The following is an 8,610-nucleotide window of genomic DNA, read 5'->3' as shown; positions in this document are numbered from 1 at the left end:
TCCCTTACCACCATCATTACTGTCCTAATATATTGCTATCCACAGTAATTGTGGTTCTGCCTCACAAGCTCGATGCTTTCATTGGACCACCTCCAACACACTCCTCCATTATTTATTTGTTTCTAAATCATAATTACAAAAAAATACGTTGCTTTCATGCCTTATTGCCCAAATCACATGCTTTGTATTCCGTTTTCATTCTTGTTAAAATGAGGTCAGATATGCTGGAATAACCGAGAGAAAGTCGCAAATGAGTGATTGACTTATGCAAATCATGTATAATGCTTATTCAACCCACATTTTCATTAGATTGTTCTTTTAGAGGATGGCCCCCACTGTAAACGTAGGATTCACCTGAGCAAATAAATAATATTCACAGACATAAATTTCTAAGTACCACACAAGTAGAAGATGGGAGTGAAGAAAGGGCTAATCAGAAAGAACAGCGGCTCCGACAGAAGCAGCAAGGGAACACACAAGAGCCGCACAGGCAGCAGTTGACTGGTTTTGCGAAGTGAAGGGGGGAAGCCAACACGCAGGCAGGCACGTGAATATTCTGGCCTTCAGACTAGGCACACAAAGGGGAGGGACTAGACTAGACTTGGAAAAGAAACAGAAAGCAATGAGAGAGGAAAGTCGAAGAAGAAGAATACGAGCGAGCGACGCCATGTTATGAGATGAGATGAGATGGAGCGCTGCTGGCTGAAGGGGGACTTGGCCGGCAACATTATTCTCCGCCCCCCACAGCCGGCTCGGTCATCGAAGGATAACCATGATTGTCGTCATGGAAACCAGGTTGACGTCTCGCAAATGCTGTGGGCAAAGCATCGAAATCTAGCTCTCTTGCAAAACCGGAAAAATTTACAAATAAACTTGATGGAAACAAGGACCGGAACATGTCAGACGCTGGTGCGTTACTGTTGTGTGCAGGTACGCTGGGTTCTGCTCCGATGATGCAGATCGACTGACCTTTCTCTGCCCTTCTGGTTCCTGCTTCTGAATCAGATTTTAGCCCGCGACTGCGTAGTTTTTGAGCGATCCAATAGACGGGGCAGGTGGGTCGGCCGGTGGTTTGACGCTGGCTTCGTGTGACGACGGAGCTGCTGCTTCCTCGTCATTGTGATGCTTGACAAGTTTGCACTTTCTCTCGTTGGGTTTGCTACTGGAGCCCCCTTCGGTTGTTGTGGTTGTTGTTGTTGTTTTCTTTTTGACGGCGGTTGCGGTGATCGAGTGTGTTGTTGTAGTCGCTGAATAGAGTTGTGAAAAGTGAATGTGCTGCGCTAAAAGAATGCAAACAGTCTCTGCACGGGCATAGTAAGAACTTTGTGGAGGTAATGGATAGTGCGTCCTCAAACATCTCGACTTCGTCATGTCAGTAGCGGTGGGTCGCATGCTATTGCAGAGTTCGTGGAGTGAGGAAGTTGTTGTTGTCGTCTGCCGCAAGGGTTGAAGGAGACGCTACAACGCTCCGGACTTCATTGTAAGTGTCGTTTTTCTTTTCTCTCGAGTCTGATACAGTTGCTCCCAGTTTCTTTGCACCACGCCGTCAATTTTATTACACTTTGGTTTTGGGTCACAACCTTGGGCTTCAGGCAGGGCAGCAGCCGACGACATGATCGCAAACCTTACCGAACTCTTCTATCGTGAGCCGAGGTTTATAGAGCACTGAGTCCAGTACAGTTTAGTTCTTGCAATTTTGTTGATACGGAGTCTTAATTTTCTGCCAGACTACCCATTGTGCCGAGTATGGTTCGGGGATAATTACTCAATTCAACAGAAGTCATAAGTGAAGTGGCAGTGTTCGAGACAGATGTTTCGTAGAAAAGGAAAGTGTCTCTTTGCGTCCGATACTCGGTGAATTCGTTGGAGTGATACGTTATAAATGGCGATAGTTGCAGAGGGCGGTTGTCGGCGAAAGTTCAATCATGGCAGCTCCGGCCGTTGTGGTTGCTGGGCCGCCGTCCATCAAGCAGGAGGACTTGTATCACCCTTCATTGGAGCAGTTGCCGGGTCTCGCCTACTGCATCAACGACAATCCCAATTGGGGTGAGTGCCACTCCCTCGTCCTCTCACTACAGCCCCCGGTTTGTCTTCCACCACTGTGAAAACAATTTCAATTGCCCATTCGTTGAACAGTGCATCCTAAGTTTGCAGCTTGCGACACTTCTCTTGGTGTTAAAACACATAACGACACCTATCCGAAAAACTATCAAGCCATCGCTCGAATAGATATATCCAGAGTGCTCCACTCACGGCTCAGCACCTTGCACCAAGCTGTCGGTGGACAATAACCGTCAAATCTCCAGAGAGGCTGTCCACCGAATGAGCCTGGAGTAGTCCGTCATGAAACCTAAATTTGTTCTGCTTCCTTGATGACGATACACAGGTTTCGAAATTAATCTAGTGCGTTGTATTTTTTGCAGCTTTGTCTATAATTCTAGGATTTCAGCACTATATTACCATGCTTGGCACATCTGTGCTGATTCCACTCACTGTCATACGAGCGATCGGTGGAGAAGCGGTGCAACACGAGTCCTACTCTTTCACTTAGTACATTTTTTTGTGTTTTTTTGCTTATGGGTATTTGTGCATTTTCCATGAAGCGCAACGAGCAGAAACACTTTAAAGTAATCTACCGGAGGTTCAACATCGTAAGTGAAATAAAAATAAGCATTCTGTTTGCCGAAATCCAATTTACGTGCTGTGATTACCGGGACCTGACGTCTATGAACTTTGAATTGTATGCAGGGTGACCTAGCAAGGACAATACAGTCTGTGCTGTTCGTGAATGCGATCAATACTCTGGTGCAAACATACTTTGGTACAAGACTGCCGGTGGTAATGGGAAGCTCTTTCTATTTCTTACCCATGGTATTGTCCATTGTTAGCAGACGTGGCATTGTTGACTATCCCGACCCTCACGAGGTAGGCTCCCACTTCCTTCTGGGTTTCATTATTCCTTTCGCATGATTTGGGTCGTGCTATCTTGAAACCCCGTCTTCACGATGAGCTATGAAGAAGTTGAAATCAATGGTTCTTAGGCAGTGTGTTGTCGCAGAGGTTTCTGAGGGGAATGCGCGCTGCACAAGGGGGTTTCATAGCTGGATCAGCTTTGAATATTATCCTTGGCTTCAGCGGTCTCTGGGGCATTGCATTCAGATACATTAGTCCTATTGTCATTGCCCCAGTAACGATATTGGTGGGATTAGGACTTTTTGAGCATGGATTCCCGGGGGTGAGTGATGTCTACCGCCTTCTTGTAAAGTAATCCCAAGGCTATAACATCGGCATACTTTTCAGTCGTTTCGTTCATGCGATTGACTGTGACAATGAGCTATTGCTCCCTCGTCTTAATTCTAAAAGTTCTTTCTCTAACAGGTAGCCAAGTGTGTTGAGTTTGGCATACCTGCTCTTCTACTCTTTCTTATCTTCTCCCAGGTTCGATCATTTCCCTCTATCTTTGAGGTGCTGCTTTGCAAACCAATGAAATGACGATGATGCTGTGAGGGGCGTCGTTATCTTTTGGCTGTCCTTTTCACAAATTTAGTTGTTCTTGGTCAACTTTTTCAGTACCTGCGGCATTTTCATCTGAGGAACCACAGTTTCTTCGAGCTATACCCCATCCTCATCGGAACAGTCATCGTCTGGGTGTTCGCCAGCATTCTGACTGCTGCAGGCGCTTACGATCATGCCAGCGCGCTTGGACAAAGAAACTGCAGGATTGATCGATCAGGCCTCGTGAGCGGCGCTCCTTGGTATTTTCCATCGCTAACACTGATTCCACAGGATTTATTCACTTCCCATTCCTATTGATTCGCTTCGAAGCAGAGAAATGAAAACCATATGCTTGTCATGTTCCTGGTTTCAGGGCGAGGATACCATATCCTCTGCAGTGGGGTGCCCCTACTTTCGACGCAGGTGATGCTTTCGGAATCATGGCGGCAGCTTTTGCGTCTCTTCTTGAGGTTGGTGCCTAATGCCTCCTCCCCAAGCCATTTCTATGCCGTCAATAGAACGTGTAGGTACATAAATCCTTGGGTACATTTATTTATAAAAAGTTTGCACTGGAATAATTGATGATTGTCTAATTGATCGTGCAGTCCACTGGTGGGTTTTACGCTCTCTCTCGACTTGCTGGTGCAACTCCACCGCCCTCGCATATTGTAAGCAGAGGAATCGGTTGGCAAGGAATCGGGCTCTTGCTGAACGGATTCTGGGGGACTTTCACTGGCACCACCGTAGCACCAGAGAATGTTGGCCTTGTTGGCTTGACCCGAGTGGGAAGCAGGAGGGTGGCCGAGATCTCTGCAGTGTTCATGTTCTTCTTCTCGATCTTTGGTACGTTACACCATTCAATTAATGTTCTGAATCATAAGACCAACTTTGAATTGTCTGCTTAGACTCGTTTGCGAAGCGCTCTGCATTAGCGCTGCACGTCTTGGCTTTGCTTTCATGTGGTACTTCTCACGTTTGCAGGAAAATTCGGTGCCGTGCTTGCGTCGATTCCCCAGCCCATTGTGGCAGCTTATCTTTGCGTCACCTTCGGCATGGTTGGTGAGTGTCAAGTTCCCCAAATGCTCTAATTTGTACCGGAATATAGGAATCGTTGTATTTTTAGTGACAGTGTATATGCAATGTTCATTCAGAACGTTGGTTAATTGTTGGTGAGTGGTTGTGGTGTGCATGGCGCAGTGGGAACTGGAATCTCGATTTTGCAGTTCGCCAACATGAACTTGACTCGCAACATCTTCGTTGTGGGCTTCTCCCTCTTCATGGGATTATCTGTGCGTCAGTACTTCACAGAGTTTTCGATGCGTGCTGGACATGGCCCCGTGCACACAAATTCCCGATGGGTGTGTCACTTTTCGAACAAATCTCACACTCCCCTTCGTTTGCTTTGTCATGCAAGTTTTGCTCTTGGCTAGATCATCAAATTGAAGCTTGATTTGTCTAACATTATTGGTTTCGTGTTCAATATGTACCAGTTCAACGACATCCTCAATGTCTTCTTCTCCTCTTCCGTGATTGTATGCTTCGTAGTGGCGACCGTCCTGGACACTACTCTCACCCGTCACGTGTCCAAGAGGGACAGGGGTATGCTGTGGACTCGCAAGTTCAGGTACTATCGTAACGATCCTCGAAATGAAGAGTTCTACAAGCTGCCAGCAGGCCTGCACAAGTTCTTTCCCCCCTCATAAGGTGGCACCTTCTTCACAACGGAAGGAAAACAGTGCTGTAACTATTCCCAACTACGATGGACCAAGCTCTCCAGCTGTACAATTTCTGCTCTTTTGTTGAGCCAATTTATCATGTGAATCGAAGTGGGCGTGGTCGACTTAGTATCATCAGATGCCTCAATGAAATCTTTGAGGCGATTGAGTTGTGCATGATTAGAGGTTGTGAAATACTGGTGATGATTGATTAGCGTTGGCCGCGGCTGCAAACAGAATAGTCCCATGACTCGAATCAATCTAACGAATTTTGTAGACATATATGACGATATTTTGAAAAACCTAGGCAGGTGAGTAGGGGTAGTAACTGGTGTGGAACTAGGGTGCTACGCCCTGGTGCCGCGCACTTAGCTCTTACGTGGACATTGGATGTGTTCCATTCCCACTCTGGGGAAGCACTCATGATACATTGGTGTGAACATCTGCCTAGGCCATGGAATTTGTGTCTGCTTTATACCCTGATAGCTAACCTTCTGTTAGGCTTCCGTTTTGTATCAATCCAAAAGCTAACTGCTCAGTCCAAAAAAATCGACGGCGGAGCTCACGAGGCGGACGAGCCCAAAACGTATCATTAGCACCTGTATCGAATTGGGCTACAGTTTCTAGAAAGTGAATCGTGCAGATGGGGCGAGAGGAATTGGTACAGATGCCACTGGAAAGTACCCACACGAACGCTGTTGCACCTGGTGGCCCCACACATCAGTCCCATCCAGATCCAGATCCACACCTACAAAATTTCAAACGATTCCAGCCACCGTCATCACGAGGTACACCATCTGCGTGCGGATGGAGCGAGCTTGGCGCTGCTGGGAACCACGCGGTCAGTGGACCCCTTCACCTGTTTCATCTCGCAGTGGCGCAGAAACGGCAACAAGGCGCGCAATTGCGGGCCGAAAAGTTGGATCAATCAGCCGCGGCGTCGGCTGTCTCGGTGACAACGGCGACCCTGCTTGTAACGAAGCGAAGCGTCTTCGCAGAAGTGCCAAGTGCAGGGTTTACAAAACATCGGAGCGACTTCGGCAATGCGGTCTTCAAAACAAACATCGTCGTTGGTGAAGTGGTAGTGTGTCGTCAAAAAGCATTGATCGTCTGGACGTGCGGTCTCGTTCATGAATCGGATCGCGCGACGCTGTCTGGATAACACTGGGATAGATCTACATTTGCCATCTGGATTGTGGATAAATGTGTCTTTGGATGAATAACATCGGTTGGATGAAATATCGGTGCCGCGAGCTCAACCCAATGCACTGGGTTTTGTTCCATATATCATTTTTACTTTTTCTATATATATATATATATATATATATTGAAATTCATGAAAATTAAAAAATGTAACTACTTTGAGGCATCTTAATTTTTCCTTAAATCAACGTTGAAAACTTGATTCTATGTTTATTACATGAGATTAATTTCTTTAATTTTTGTATCATAGTTAAATAACTAATCATAAAAATAAGCTTTGATGTGTCTATTGAAATCCGAGAATTTATTGTTTGAAAATAAAATGATTGAATTCCAATTTTTTAATTGTATGATATATATATATATGCAAATATTACTTATACATTAAATGATATCAGATACTTTTAAGCACTAGCGATTTAAAGTACCATATGAATTGTGCAGTTGGAAGTATTGAAATATTTATTTCTAAAATTTTACATAGAATTATTGATATAAATTTAGATATCTATATCATTTTTCATAAATTTGTTAAATTTTGTTTTTTATCAAAATATATAATTTATAAAATATATATTGAAACTTTATAAAATTTCATTCTGAATTTTTTCTTGTTCTCTTCATAATTAATGTTGATTTTACAATTAATTTTAAGAATAATATTTGATAAGGATTTACTTTTACATTTAAACATACCAAAAAAATTAAATACTATAATTATTATTTTATTTTATTTACGATTATTTAATAAATCATAAAAATAGATTTTACATCTTAAGGTTTTTTTAATAGTATTTACTTGTTTCACAACAATAATAACAGCCATTCTATTATTTCATCTTATTAATTTGTTTTTAGCCTTATATCAATAAAGTTTTTTATTTTAAAAAATAAATTTTAATTTATTGGTTTTTAATAAATTTAAGTATTATATATATATAATAAAATACACGAGTTTAAAAAAAACATATTCTACATAATATTTTATATAACTTTGGTATTAAAAAGTTAGAAATTTCATAAAGCTTCCAATTCTTAATTAATATTTCTTGGTTTCATTCTCTTCAATATAATTTTGGATAGATTTATTTATATAAAATATTGCAATACTAAAGAGAGCCTAAAAATAAATAAAAAATATTTAAAGTTTAAAACTTATTAGTAACAAATAAAAGTATGAATACTGGAAGCATCTTATCTTATTAAAAATATAAATGAAAAAATAACTCTTTACTAACCATATTCTATTTTAATTCATTTATATTTTGGAGTTTAAAAAACATATTTTTATAGTAAAGTAACTATTTAATGAGAATATTGTTATTGTTAAAGGTTTATTGGAATGTGATTTATTTTTTACTTAATTCTAGGATTTCTTTTTTTCATTCAAAAAATAAATATTCTGCATAAAGTTTAAAAAATTACAAAAAATAAGTTTAAATATTCTTAGCTGATTATATTAAAATAAGTATTTATAAATAAAATTAAAATTAAAATTGAATCTTTAATTTTTATTCTTACAAACTATTGTTTGTAAATTTTTGGAAACAAAAGACTTTTATATATTATATGTTATTGCTTATTTGATTACAAGCTTCTAATGAAAAACTCACTACAAATTCACTTCAACTCTAATTTGAACATGTAATAGCTTTTTAGAAAACTAACATAAAGATACACACACTAACAAAGTTTCAAATTTAACTATCCAAACATAAAAATTGATTGATGGAAACTTGAGAGCAATTCAACTATCAACTTAACAATAGGATTTTTTTGATTATTTTTTTTATTATAAAATTAAATATGGTTTGTTACACCATCAAAAAAAAGAAGTAGAAGACTTACCAATTATGTAGAATAACTTTGAAATATTCACTCAAGAAGACCAAGCAAAAAGTTAATTACAATATACTAATTCCACATTCACATACTCAATTAGAAGCACCATCTTCCGAAAAATGTATCCTTTATGTAAGGGTGAAATTTATCCTTCAATTTAAATTATAAGAAAGCCTTAATTTAATACTTTCTTGTAACTGGTGGAATAAAAAGAAACAAGAAAATAACAAGAAAAAAATAACAAACACAAAATAAGTAAAAGGAATGTAATCAAGCAATTACACACTCCAAAACTTTGTCACAATCTATTCTTTTGGTTTTCACATAATAAAAAATAAAAATAAAAAGTTAATTA

General features: G+C 40.3%; 1 protein-coding gene across 9 annotated transcripts; it reads left to right on the top strand.

The window, feature by feature from the left end:
- The first annotated feature begins 650 nt into the window (after positions 1 to 650).
- Positions 651 to 5,650, top strand: LOC112282063 (nucleobase-ascorbate transporter 2). Of its 9 annotated transcripts, XM_024519230.3 has the most exons (14): positions 665 to 795; positions 931 to 1,055; positions 1,403 to 1,480; positions 1,893 to 2,046; positions 2,424 to 2,521; positions 2,749 to 2,925; positions 3,059 to 3,235; positions 3,379 to 3,438; positions 3,571 to 3,755; positions 3,869 to 3,965; positions 4,101 to 4,338; positions 4,477 to 4,554; positions 4,693 to 4,853; positions 4,986 to 5,650. In XM_024519230.3, the coding sequence occupies exons 4-14, from the start codon at positions 1,926 to 1,928 to the stop codon at positions 5,196 to 5,198; spliced, it is 1,605 nt and encodes a 534-aa protein (XP_024374998.1). In that variant the 5' UTR covers positions 665 to 795; positions 931 to 1,055; positions 1,403 to 1,480; positions 1,893 to 1,925; the 3' UTR covers positions 5,199 to 5,650. The 9 variants fall into 9 exon arrangements, with proteins under 9 accessions (XP_024375000.1, XP_024374998.1, XP_024374996.1 ...); XM_024519232.3 differs by lacking the exon at positions 931 to 1,055 and having other exon boundaries at positions 651 to 930; XM_024519228.3 differs by having other exon boundaries at positions 712 to 1,055.
- Positions 5,651 to 8,610: the final 2,960 nt, after the last annotated feature.

The sequence above is a fragment of the Physcomitrium patens genome, chromosome 5, assembly GCF_059467195.1.
Source record: "Physcomitrium patens ecotype Gransden chromosome 5, ASM5946719v1, whole genome shotgun sequence".
NCBI classification, from domain to species: Eukaryota; Viridiplantae; Streptophyta; class Bryopsida; order Funariales; family Funariaceae; genus Physcomitrium; species Physcomitrium patens.
The sequence above is the reverse complement of the archived record's forward strand: the minus strand, read 5'-3'. Positions and strand labels throughout refer to the sequence as shown.

Coding starts and splice junctions, on each gene's coding strand:
- LOC112282063 (XM_024519232.3), top strand. CDS start 1,926: ATGGCAGCTCCGGCCGTTGTGGTTGCTGGGCCGCCGTCCATCAAGCAG. Junction 2,047..2,423: donor CAACGACAATCCCAATTGGG/GTGAGTGCCACT, acceptor TATTTTTTGCAG/CTTTGTCTATAATTCTAGGA. Junction 2,522..2,748: donor GAGCGATCGGTGGAGAAGCG/GTGCAACACGAG, acceptor AATTGTATGCAG/GGTGACCTAGCAAGGACAAT.